The sequence below is a fragment of the Salvelinus sp. IW2-2015 genome, linkage group LG4q.2 (genome assembly GCF_002910315.2).
Source record: "Salvelinus sp. IW2-2015 linkage group LG4q.2, ASM291031v2, whole genome shotgun sequence".
Lineage (NCBI taxonomy): Eukaryota > Metazoa > Chordata > Actinopteri > Salmoniformes > Salmonidae > Salvelinus > Salvelinus sp. IW2-2015.
The window spans coordinates 27291132-27303999 of record NC_036843.1 but is presented as its reverse complement, the minus strand read 5'-3'; the positions used below and the strand labels follow the sequence as shown (position 1 = coordinate 27303999).

General features: G+C 41.7%; 1 protein-coding gene across 3 annotated transcripts in view; it reads left to right on the top strand.

Moving 5' to 3' along the window:
* Positions 1-2948: 2948 nt before the first annotated feature.
* The window catches only part of smc6 (structural maintenance of chromosomes 6), a 30939-nt gene continuing 21019 nt past the window's right edge, over positions 2949-12868 (top strand). The window contains exons 1-14 of one of the 3 annotated variants that reach the window (XM_023987059.2): positions 2949-3018; positions 4175-4328; positions 4414-4531; positions 4770-4875; positions 5037-5173; positions 5682-5743; positions 6764-6844; positions 7118-7219; positions 8095-8214; positions 8371-8466; positions 10222-10368; positions 10654-10742; positions 11401-11571; positions 12490-12668. In XM_023987059.2, coding sequence (XP_023842827.1) covers positions 4197-4328; positions 4414-4531; positions 4770-4875; positions 5037-5173; positions 5682-5743; positions 6764-6844; positions 7118-7219; positions 8095-8214; positions 8371-8466; positions 10222-10368; positions 10654-10742; positions 11401-11571; positions 12490-12668 — 1540 coding nt within the window. In that variant the 5' untranslated portion in view covers positions 2949-3018; positions 4175-4196. The other 2 variants (XM_023987060.2, XM_023987061.2) reach the window with 2 other exon arrangements.

Here is a 12868-nt window from a genome sequence, read left to right as displayed (position 1 = left end):
CTGGGTAAACTATTAAAGTATATCTATAGTCCACCAGTAAACGAGTCCTATCACTCGACATAGACCTGAGAAGAGCCACTCCAGCAGAGGAAGGAGCGCACTGCTTGCCAAACCGGTCATTTAAAAAAGCCAGAGCTAGACGGTTTGGCAACTGCGACATGGGGACAAAGATCGTACTTTTCTGGAGGAAATGTCGCTCATGGGTCTGATGAAGACAACAGAATAGAAACTGTTGGCGCATGAAGAGGAGCATTGTTATGTTCTGGAGGAAAAAAGGGGGAGGCTTGCAAGCCTGAAGAAACCACTCTCCCAAACCGTGAAGCAACGGGGTGCCAGCTCACGTTGTGGGGGTGAATTTCTAACAGGAAGGGCGTTGGGTGCAACTTGCACAAACTATAGATGCGCATACATGCAGGTAGGAAAAGTATGTGGATATATTTGAAGAAACATCTCAAGACATCAGTCAGGCGAAGTTAAAGCTTGGTCGCAAATGGGTCTTCCAAATGGACCAATGACCCAAGACATACTTCCAAAGTTGTGGAAAAATGGCTACAGGCACCAGCAAAGTCAAGGTATATGGAGTGGCCTTCACAAAGCCCTGACCGTTCAATCCCAGTAGAATATTGTGGGCAGAACTGAAAAAGCCTTGTGCGAGCAGAGGAGGTGACTAAAACCTGACTATAGTTACATCAGCTCTGGTCAGTGAGGGTTTGACCCAAGTTAAACAATTTAAAGGCAACCCTACCAAATACTAATTGAGTGTATGTAAACTTCTGACCCACTGGGAATGTGATGAAAGAAATAAAAGCTGAAATAAATCATTCTCTTTACTATTATTCTGACATTTCACATTCTTAAAATAAAGTAATGATCCTAACAGACCTAAGACAGGGCATTTTTACTAGGATTAAATGTCAGGAATTGTGAAAACTGAGTTTAAACATATTTGGCTAAGGTGTATGTAAACTTCCGACTTCAACTGTATATTCGCCTCAATTTACTCAAAAAAATTCTAAATGCTCATTAGCAACAGAGAAGACCTCAGCAAGACTACTAATTCCTGCAGGAAATTACAGGCAAATATATTGATCGATTTGTGCGGTTATCAAAACGCCACGCCAGGATTAGCCTACACAAAACACAGACCTTATATGAAGAAGTTTTAAAATCCTCTACAGAAAAATGAATGGTGGAAAAAACGATTGGAACCATTTCAGGGTTTTAACGCCTGGTTTTGTGGGTATTATGCCGTGGCTAGCTTCACATAGGTGTTCCTCGTCCGAGGTGAGCAGCATGATTATGAAATGGAGTTAGGTTGGGATGCCACCGGGCRGCATGCAAAGTCGGGAAAAGAGGAACATTTGGACACAAAATTGTGGATTTCTGAGGAGGAATGGAGGTGGAAAAAGAGGAAGAAGAGATTGAAGAGAATGATGAAAGCAGATCGAAGAGAATGACGAAAGCAGAGGTTGGATTTGAATCTGAGGAAGATGACCATAACAATGGAGATGGGGTGTCGAAGAAGATTGGTCTTGAGTGCAAATAGAGTGAGCTGTGCACCTGACCGAGTTCTGGCGGTGAAATGGAAGGGAATGAGGGCGAGTTAAGTGAGGTGGAAAGTGTGGTGAAGAGTTCAGAACCAGAGCCTGGCATCAATGGACATGATAAAGAAGAATCTGGTCCAGTAGGAGTTKCATTTTTGGAGAAYGTGYARRRTTGCCTTTTGACAGATCCATTTGTGGTTTCAGGCTGGGTGAGAAAGGAGTTGGGTGCAGTTGAATCAGTGAAGGTAACCTGTAACYTTAGTGGACTTGTGATATCTTTTTGTYTTTCTTCTGATCAGAGGGAGCAGGCACTCGGTGAGTCAGAGTCTCTACCAGACAAAGTCATGTTAGGATATAGCAGTTATCCTGTTAGAGCCTTTTGTGCTGAATCCACTGCTCTGTTTCAGGTGTTTTTTTGTTATTACATACAGCCGGAAATAAATGTTGGATATCAGTGAGGAGGTAACTCACCAGCATTACGACCAGGAATACGACTTTCCCGAATTGGATCCTTTGTTCGTACACCCCAGGGCAATTGAACTTATCCCAGAGGCTGCTCCAAGACGCCACCAGCAGAGAAGAGGTTTTCGGAGTGGACTTCTAGGCATGCACACCATCCACCACTTATTACTCACTCATGTTAAGTCTCTGGACAATGGTCATGTCACAGCAGTTTGTAGGAGGGAGATTCCAAGATGTGGGAAGTGTGCAGGGAGGCATGGGATAGAATATTGTGTGGATAAAGTTTTGTGTCAACTGCAGGGGTGCCCATGTTTCTGTGGATCGGACATGTCCGGTGCGAGAGAGGCAGGTTGAGGTGGCTAGAGTCAGAGTAGTGCAGAAGGTGTCGTATACTGAGGTAGTGAAGAAAGTAGAGGAGGATGGGTCAAGGGTGAGGGATCCTGAGAGGATCCCTGTGAGTAGTAGACCTATGCCTCCATRGAGGGATAGGCCAACGAGTGAAATATGCTTCTGTAAGGTTGGCTTCTTAGCGTTCATAGCAATGGTTATCAACTGTACCGCAGAAATGGAATGTAAATCACAGAAAATAGATGTTGTGGTGGATGCTGCAGAAAAAAGTATTTGGGTATACGAGATTTGACGTCAACAGGGTGTGTTGAGTGGTGGTGTACCGGCCTCCCAGGCCGTTGGCATGGTGCATGAGTAGATGGGGACAAAGTATTGGAGTGGGCTAGTGGGTTTTGAATGAGTGTAAGGTTAGTTTGAAGGGTGTGTTTTATTTTAGATTTGTAAATTTAGTATTTTATTTTCCCCTTTTCCTATTTTGTATTACAAAGTATAATGGATTTATATTATAGTCCAGTTGGGGGCGGTAATGCAACATATTTGACGCAAACCGAAGAAGAATAGGTGTTCCTCTTTGAAAACAGCCTGATACAAAGTTAACACACTCCCACACATTTCTCCTCCTCCGTTTCGCAGCACGTCCACCACACCAGGAAGTCAGAGTCGGGTACGTACGCGCTCTATTTTTGTCTGTTCTTGAAGAACACATAATGCATAATTCAACCTCATAAACGGACATTTAGAAGTTAAGACTATCCTGAACGAAAGGCAGTAGAATAAGACTGCTTGTCTGGACCTGTGACTGACGGGGGTGAACGCTTTTGTCTCTTCAGTTTAAAACTTTAATGCWCTGATCTTGCAAACAAAGATAGCCTATGCTTCGCAAAGAAAGTATCGAGTAGGCCTATTGTAGCTGTATTTGTCATATCACCCCCTATATGGAGCTTCAGCAACCCTTATATAGTTGAATACGAAACGTAAAAATGTTAGATTGTATCAGTTTGGATTGGAACGTTGCAATGTTAGTCTGCACCTGCGCGTTCTTATGGAAGATGTGTCAAGCMTTGTACTTTCATGGCGCCTTCCTGTGTGGTAGTGGTCTACACTGAAGCTTACCCTTCCACCTGTAAGACAAGAACACATTTTGTAATATCTACAATGATTTCCCCCCCCCCCCTGGGTATCATTTCAAGTCACCAATTTCAAGACACCAGACGTCAAATCACTTACTCAAATCAAATTTAATTTTTCACATGCGCCGAATACAACAGGTGTAGGTAGATCTTCCCGTGTATTGCTTACTTACAAGCCCTTAACCAACAATGCAGTTCAAGAAATGGAGTTAAGAAAATATTTGCTTGTTCATTTTTTTAAAACTTTTGTTTATTTAGTAACACAAGAAAATTACATAACGAGGCTATATACAGGCGATACCGGTAACTGGTTAGTCGAGGTAATTTGTAAAGTGACTATGCATAGATAATAAACAGCGAGTAGCAGCAGTGTAAGAACAAGGTGGGGGGGGGGATGTCAATGTAAATAGTCCGGGTGACCATTTGATTAATTGTTCAGCAGTCTTATGGCTTGGGGGTAGAAGCACAGTTGGTTAGGAGCCCGTAAAACGGCAGCCATCTCTTCCGGCGCCATCCAGAGCGACTCAAACGCGATAGCCACATCTGTAGTGTAGCCTACAGTAAGCCAGGCAACAATCAATTTGAGACCCATATGTCTCTCCAGAATCTTCCCTATGTGCTCTGGCAGTAAACTAACATGACTTAGGCATGTAATTACTAATATTTATGCAGATGTTTTTGTTTCAACAGCGTGGATCCAGATGTTACTAAAATGAAGCGGAAAAGCAAAGTACTGAATGATGAAAAATTCACCAAGAAACGTAGATTGGAAGCGGTTAAAGAGGAAGAAGATGGCAGAGAGGATCATGGGACAACATTTAATGACCACTCCACCTCTCCCTCGGTCAGTGCCTCCCATCAATTATCTGATCGATAGATTGATTTGTAATGGCTTACAGTTTTCTTCTATTTTTGTTGTTCATTTTTAGGGTTTGGGAGATATTGGAGTTATTGAAAGCATCACCATAAAGAATTTCATGTGTCACCATTTGCTCGGTCCATTCCAGTTCGGGCCCAATGTGAACTTCATTGTTGGCAACAATGGAAGTAAGAAAGATTTTTAAACTGATACTTTGTATTGGTTAAAGGACTCCCCATATACATGTTTTTGATGCCTTCCCTTAACTTTCTAACCCTTCTCCAACAGTCATTATAACTGAATTTGAATGCTGAATTCAAGTTAGTTTCCCCCTGTCTATAATGGCTTAGTTGCTATTCATTGTACTGTGAGTGGGACCTATTTCTGCTATGTGCCATGGTATTTTCACCTGATTTTGTTTTGCAGGTGGGAAAAGTGCCATACTGACTGCTCTAATAGTGGGCCTTGGTGGAAAGGCCACCATCACAAACAGAGGAGCATCTTTGAAGGGTTTTGTGAAAAATGGTGAAAGGTCAGTTCTAGTTACTTATATTATATTGACACCCATTCCATATCTCTCTTTTTTTATGGACAGTGTAAATTCTCATTACCGCTGAGTTTGCAAATAGATCTTTTGAATGTAATGTAAACAATAGACCAATACTCTGTCCATGTGGGTGAACTTATTTCCAGCACAGCGGATGTTACAGTGAAACTGAGAAACAGAGGACCAGACGCGTACAAAGGGGATGTCTACGGGGAATGCATTTCTATTGAACAAAGGATTTCTAGTGATGGTGTTCGGACGTGCAGGTTGAAGAGTAAAACAGGTAATAGTTTAAATCTGTCAGGTCTGTCTGGCCGTCAGGTTGGTCTGTCTGTCTGGCCGTCAGGTTGGTCTGTCTGTCTGGCCGTCAGGTCGGTCTGTCTGTCTGTCTGTCCGGCCGTCAGGTCGGTCTGTCTGTCTGGCCGTCCGGTCGGTCTGTCTGGCCGTCCGGTCGGTCTGTCTGTCTGGCCGTCCGGTCGGTCTGTCTGTCTGGCCGTCAGGTCGGTCCGTCTGGCCGTCAGGTCGGTCCGTCTGGCCGTCAGGTCGGTCCGTCTGGCCGTCAGGTCGGGCCGTCTGGCCGTCCGGTCTGTCTGTGTCTGTCCGGCCGGCAGGTCGGTCTGTCTGTCTGGCCATCAGGTCGGTCTGTCTGTCCGTGTCTGTCCGGCCGTCAGGTCAGTCTGTCCGTGTCTGTCAGGTCGGTCTGTCTGTGTCTGTCCGGCCGTCAGGTTSGTCTGTCTGGCKGTTTTCTTTATCTCTTCTCTATTTTAATCAACCTTTACCTTTTATTCCAGGGCACTTGGTTTCAAATAAAAAGGATGAATTGACTGCAATTTTAGATCACTTCAACATCCAGGTATTGTGTGTGTGTATATATATATATATATATAGTGTGTGTGTGTGTTTTTTATTGAAAGTGAATGATGTTATTTATTTTTAATTACACTACCGTTCCAAAGTTTGTGGTCACCCGCAATGTCAACAGTGAAGAGGCGACTCCGGGATGCTGGCCTTCTAGGCAGAGTTCCTCTGTCCAGTGTGTGTTATTTTGCCCATACTAATCTTTTATTTTTATTGGCCAGTCCTGAGATAGGTGCTTTTATCTTTGGCAACTCTGCCTAGAAGACCAGCATCCGGAGTCGCTCTTTCATGTTGACGTTGAGCTGTGTTTAGCGGTACTATTTTAATGAAGCTGCCAGTTGAGGACTTGTGAGGTGTTCTGTTTTTCAAACTAGACTCTCTAATGTCTTGTCCTCTTGCTCAGTTGTGCACCGGGGCCTCCCACTCTTCTTTCTATTCTGGTAAGAGCCAATTTGGCTGTTCTGTGAAGGGAGTAGTACACAGTGTTGTACCAGATCTTCAGTTTCTTGGCATTTCTCGCATGGAATACTTCATTTTCAGACCAAGAATAGACGGACAAATTTCAGAAGAACAAGGCACCACAAATGCTGTGCTCCAGATACTCAACTAGTCTAAAGAAGGCAGTTTTATTGCTTTTTAATCAGAACAACGTTTTCAGCTGTGCTAACATAATTGTAAAAGGGTTTTCTAATGAGCAATTTATCTTTTTAAAAGGATAAAACGGGATTAGCTAAACACGTGCATTGGACACAGGAGTGATGGTTGCTGATAATGGGCCTTGGTAAACTTCTATGTAGATATTCCATTAAAAATCTGCCGTTTCCAGCTACAATAGTCATTTACAACATTAACAATGTCTACACTGTATTTCTGATCAATTTGATGTTATTTTAAATGGACAAAAAATTTGCTTTTCTTTCAAAAACAAAGACATTTCTAAGTGACCCCAAACTTTGMAAAGATAGTGTATGTCCATATTTGAAAAGCCTCTTTTGCTGTTTACTGTAAATCACAGGTGGATAACCCAGTCTCAATTCTTAACCAAGAAATGAGTAAGCAATTTCTCCATTCAAAAAGCGAAGCAGATAAGTATAAGGTACAGTTGTAATTTAAGCTCTTTGTCCTTGTTTTGTAATTTAAGCTCTTTGTCCTTGTTTTATAATTTAAGCTCTTTGTCCTTGTTTTGTAATTTAAGCTCTTTGTCCTTGTTTTGTAATTTAAGCTCTGTCATTTTCTTGTCTACATGTTTGTGGTGCTTGTTTTTTTTGTCATTCATTTTTGTCCCATATGCAATTCTAATTCTGTGTCCACTTCATCATGCGCAACCAAAGTTCCTTCCGGGGATTACATTTTTTTTATATTTATGTAGTTCTTCATGAAAGCGACTCTACTGGAGCAGATGAAGAGAGACTACATCCACATCAAACAGACTAAAGCAGTGACCAGAGAACAGGTTGAGAGGCAAGAGGAGGTAATGCTATCGCATGGAAATGACATTTTATGGGGGCCCAAAAATAAATGTATTACATTTTTAAAGTGCATTTCATACATGGTCACACATACACTTAACGAAAAATGTTTTTTTAAATTAGATTTTAAAAAAGATGACAATGTAACACTACGTATGTACCCGGTTTGTTAGATGTTTTCAATTAAATTACCCCGTACAAAAATATAAACGCAACATGCAACAATTTTTTATTTTTTTTACTGAGTTACAGTTGATATAAGGAAATCAGTCAATTACAATAAATTCATTAGGCCCTAATCTATGGATTTCACATGACTGGGAATACAGATATGCATCTGTTGGTCACAGATACCTTAAAAAAAGGTAGGGGCGTGGAAGAAAAAAATAGTCAMTATCTGGTGTGACCACCATTTGCCTCATGTAGCGGGACACATTTCCTTACATTTTCTGGTAACCGCTCTGGTGGACATTCRTGCTGTCAGTATGCCAATTGCACACTCCCTCAACTTGAGACATCTGTGGCATTGTTGTGTGACAAAACTTCACATTTTTAGAGTGGCCTTTTATTGTCCCCAGCACAAAGTGCACCTGTGTAATGATCATGCTGTTTAATCAGKTTCTTGATAATCCATCCAGCTGACAGGTGTGGCATATCTTGGCAAAGGAGAAATGCTCACTAACAGGGATGTAAACAAATTTGTGCACAACATTTTAGAGAAATAAGCTTTTTGTCCATATGGAACATTTCTGAGATCTTTTATTTCAGTTCATGTAGCATGGCACCAACACTTTACATGTTGCATTTCTATTTTTGGTTAGTACATAAATAGGACAGTAAGTTAAGACTCTAACCATGTTTTATCTTTTGCTTTCAGTGTCTAAAGGATCTCAAGCAGGAGTTTTTGCAGAAGAAGGAGAGGTATGAAAACCTGTCATCTGTTGGTAAGATGAAGGAGACTCTGGAGGAACTCAAGAAGATGATGGCATGGTGCTTGGTAGGACTTTACTTGGTTGTTTCTCATTKACCATTTTGTTTAGTTTGGGCTAAGTCAAAGCCATTCAAAAGTGTTGGAAATTCTTTGAAAAACTGCATAAATTATTTTCTGCYAGAAAATAATATGGTCATGTCACCTTTGTTTTGTTACTTTCAGGTGAGAGAAAAGGAGCGGTTGGTCCAACAGCTACAGGAACAGATGGACGCAGAGGAAAGTAATCACAAACACGAAGAAAACCTTCAACTCTGTCAGGTATTTGTGAAGTATATTTGTCTAAGTACACTACATTACCAAAAGTATGTGGATACCTGCTCATCGGAACATCTCATTCCAAAATCATGGGTATTAATATGGAGTTGAACCCCCCTTTGCTGCTTTAACAGCCTCCACTCTTCTTGGAAGGCTTTCCAATAGATGTTGGAACATTTCTGTGGGGACTTGCCATGAGAGCATTAGTGAGATTGGGCACGGATGTTGMGCGATTAGGCCTGGCTCGCAGTCGGCGTTACAATTCATACCAAAGGCGTTCGATGAGGTTGAGGACAGGGCTCTATGCAGGCCAGTCAAGTTCTTCCACAACGATCTCAACAAACCATTTCTGTATGGACCTCGCTTTGTGCAGCGGGGGCATTGTCATACTGAAACAGGAAAGGGCCMTCCCCAAACAGTTGCCACAAAGTTGGAAGCACAGAATTGTCTAGAATGTCATTGTGTGCTGTAGCGTTAAGATTTCCCTTCACTGGAACTAAGGGGCCTGAACCATGAAAAACAGCCCCATATCATTATTCCTCCTCCATCAAACTTTAGTCCTGGCATCCGCCAAACCCAGATTCGTCCGTCGGACTGCTAGATGGAGAAACGTGATTCATCACTCCAGAGAAAGCGTTTCCACTGCTCTAGAGTCAAATGGCGGTGAGCTTTACACCACTCCAGCTGACACTTGGCATTGCGCATGGTGATCTTAGGCTTGTGTGGGGCTGCTCGGCCATGGAAATCCATTTCATGAAGCTCTCGACGAACAGTTCTTGTGCTGACGTTTCTTCCCGAGGCAGTTTGGAACTTGGTAGTGAGTGTTTCAACCATGGACAGACGATTTTTAAGCCCTACGCGCTTCAGCCCTCGGCGGTCCCGTTCTGTGAGCTTGTGTGGCCTACCACTGCCGTTGTTGCTCCTAGACGTTTCCACTTCACAATAACAGCACTTACAGTTGACCGGGGCAGCTCTAGCAGGGCAGAAATTTTACAAACTGACTTGTTGGATAGGTGTCATCCTATAACGATGCCATGTTGAAAGTCACTGAGCTCTTCAGTAAGTCCATTTGACAACCAATGTTTGTCTATGGAGATTGCATGGATGTGTGCTCAATTTTATGTCAGCAACGGGTGTGGCTGAAGTAGCCGAATCTACTCATTTGAAGGGGTGTCCACATACTTTTGTGTGAGTGTGTGTGTATATATATATATATATATATATATATGTGTATGCTGTCAGTTGGATCTGTTGAGAAATCCATTGGAGAAACTCTTATGATTTTCTTAGAAATCCTGCCTGTGTTATATCTTAAAGGTCCAATGCAGCCATTTTTATCTCAATATTTAATAATATCTGGGTTACATTTTAAGTACCTTACTGTGAATGAATTTACTGTGAWTRTTTTTTTTTTTTAAGATTCTTAGCTCAAGCAGGAATTTTGCTKGGGAGTGGGGAGGGGAAAACTGAAATGGAACTCTTATTGACAGAGGCTCAGAACTCTTTTTATTATTGGTCTATTACGGTAACTAATTTACTGCATGGTGATGTCACCATGGAAGGCCAAAACTCCATCCCACCTAAACAGGCTGAAATTTCAGGTGGTCTTTTCAAACAGCTCTTACACTAAAACGGCATATAATTATTTTCACAATTTCACAGTATTATTTKAACAGTGTGGAAATGTATTTAAAACACATGAAAATCTAGTTTTTCACTGCACTGGGCCTTTAATGTTTTCCTCTCTTTTCCCTCCAGAATAAAGTGACAGTAGCTGAAAAGAAATTGCAGGAAATCCAGAGCAGGCTTCACAGTCGGAAAGAAGAGGAGGAGTCACTGTCAGAGGACTGTCGGAAGATAAAGGAAGAAGTAAAGTCAAAGAATAAAGCTCAGAAAGAGCAGGAGGTAAGAGGCTGAGTTGAGGTCAATCCCATTCCAGGAAGTAAATGTAGGTTTACGGCCCAAATGGCACCTATTACCTATGTAGTGCACTATTGTTGACCAGGGCCCATAGGGCTCTGTTCAAAGTAGTGTACTTCATAGGGAATAAGGTGCTGTTTAGGACTAACATGAAATGTCCATTTTCCTCACTAATATCCTTGCTTACCGATACTTTTTCTGTATGTTTGCAGCACTTTGATGAAATGCAATACCTTTGTCTGAGCTGTATTTTATGCTGTTGTATTGTAGGTGGTGTACTTCCGTGCTGTGAACAAACTGAAGCAATCAGAGAAGGAACAGTCCCTTCTTCACGAGAGAATTCACAAAGTGAAAAATATGTGAGAGATGTTTGAGTGATAGTCAATGTTTGYTAGAATATACTGTGAAAGGATTAACTGCCCGTGTTGGATAGTAGTAATTGAACTACGTTTTGCCGTAGCTAGGTAGTAGTTAAACTAAATTCAAATATAGGTAGTGTTTTCAGTAGTTCAATACTTTTTAGCCATGTAGCGGTCTAGCTAACTACTGCAACTTTTTTCCCTAAAAGAACTGAAAGTATGGGTGAAGTAGGCATCACATCTTCCTAATTCTGACTTGAAACAGTTTTTGTGTTTTAATAGTCTAAATGACACGTTCTGGTGACATCTGACTCCAGATCGATCTGTTCTTTCAATTTGTGGTCTATAACATCTCAGATTTAGATAGAATAATTTTTCACMYAGTAGTTTGGATGTAGTGAACTGCTTTTTTAAAGTAACTTAAGTAAACTACATTTTTCTTAACTTCTTCCAGTGCGAAGTAATTGGTAGCTTCACAAACMATGTTTTCAGAGTAGCTTCCTCAACACTGTTAACTGCGCACACTGATTTACGTAAGCATTAATAGTCATTGCATTGTGATCTGGTCCACATTTTTTAGTTACATAACTACTGTCGTTTGGATTTCCTTGCATACATTCAGCTTTTGTTGAAATMATCTTTTGATGTAACCCTGTAGTGGGAGTCAGAACAAGAAGGCTGAGGCAGAGCACACCAAGAGACTGCAGAAGATCTCCAGTCTGAGGACGCAGTTGGAGAAGCATGAGACGCAGTGCACCGCTCTGAATCAGGAGATCAAGGACAGGCAACAGGCTCTGTTCAAAGGGAAGGAGGAGTTGGACAAACTACGGTAATGGAAAACGATTCAAAGTCTATTTTCTTTCTCTTCCAAGAATGTGGCCTTATCATATTGTACAGTATGATAAGATCAGATAAAAACCTGTTATTTTTAAATGATTAAGTCCGATGAATTCTGTTTGCATTTTTCTACCTGTGGCGTTTTTCTACCTGTGGCATTTTTCTACCTGTGGCATTTTTCTACCTGTGGCATTCTTCTACCTGTGGCATTCTTCTACCTGTGGCATTCTTCTACCTGTGGCATTCTTCTACCTGTGGCATTCTTCTACCTGTGGCATTCTTCTACCTGTGGCATTCTTCTACCTGTGGCATTTTTCTACCTGTGGCATTTTTCTACCTGTGGCATTTTTCTACCTGTGGCATTCTTCTACCTGTGGCATTCTTCTACCTGTGGCATTTTTCTACTGTATGAAACAAGTACGACAACAAATACCTACGGACCATTAGCAATTTTACACATCCTCACGGTGTTGAGACTTAAGGGGCCATGGTTCCGGTCTAGAAGCACTGTCGACTGCTCCTACAGTTTTGCTTCGGTACTGCAGTTTAACTGACGCCCGGTCCAGAATGACCATTTCTGTACACYGCCACATAGAGAAGTCAGATTTGGACATTCCTAATAAGACACTTTAGTAATCAACTTTGTGCACAAAACATCCATAAATTATTCAAATAATTGTCYCTGAAGCCTTTTTATTTTATCACTCTTTGCCAAAGATATTAACATTTTATATTCSTTCAATGTGTGGAGTAGGGTGTGGCCCAATAGGGTGTGGCCCGGAAGACTCACATATAGGCCTCAGCAACGTGATCACCACCACTTTCTGCATCAACCATTTGCTCTCACGTTCTTRTTTTAGTACAAGTACTCAAACTTCTGTAATGCTCATGTGTTGATTGAATGCTCTAGATTGGAAGAGAAGAATATTCAGGTGTCGATGGAAGCCAAACTGAAGAGGAAGAACCAGCTCCTGGCCAGTAGATCCAACAAACTGAAGCGTTTTGGAGATAACATGCCTGACCTGCTAGACACCATAGACAAGGCTTACATCCAAGGACGTTTTACCAAGAAACCTCTTGGTCCTATAGGTCAGTGGTTCTCAACCTTCTTTGGTTTAGTATAGCCCAATCATATAGTGGTCTGGCCAAATGGCACGGTCATGTGCAACAGTCTTCCTATTTACCCCCTGTGGGGAAACTTCAGAAAGATGTACTTAACATGAATTCATCTGTTTTCCTTTCTGTTCATTCATCCATCCATCCATCCATTCATCCATCTACCCATCCAT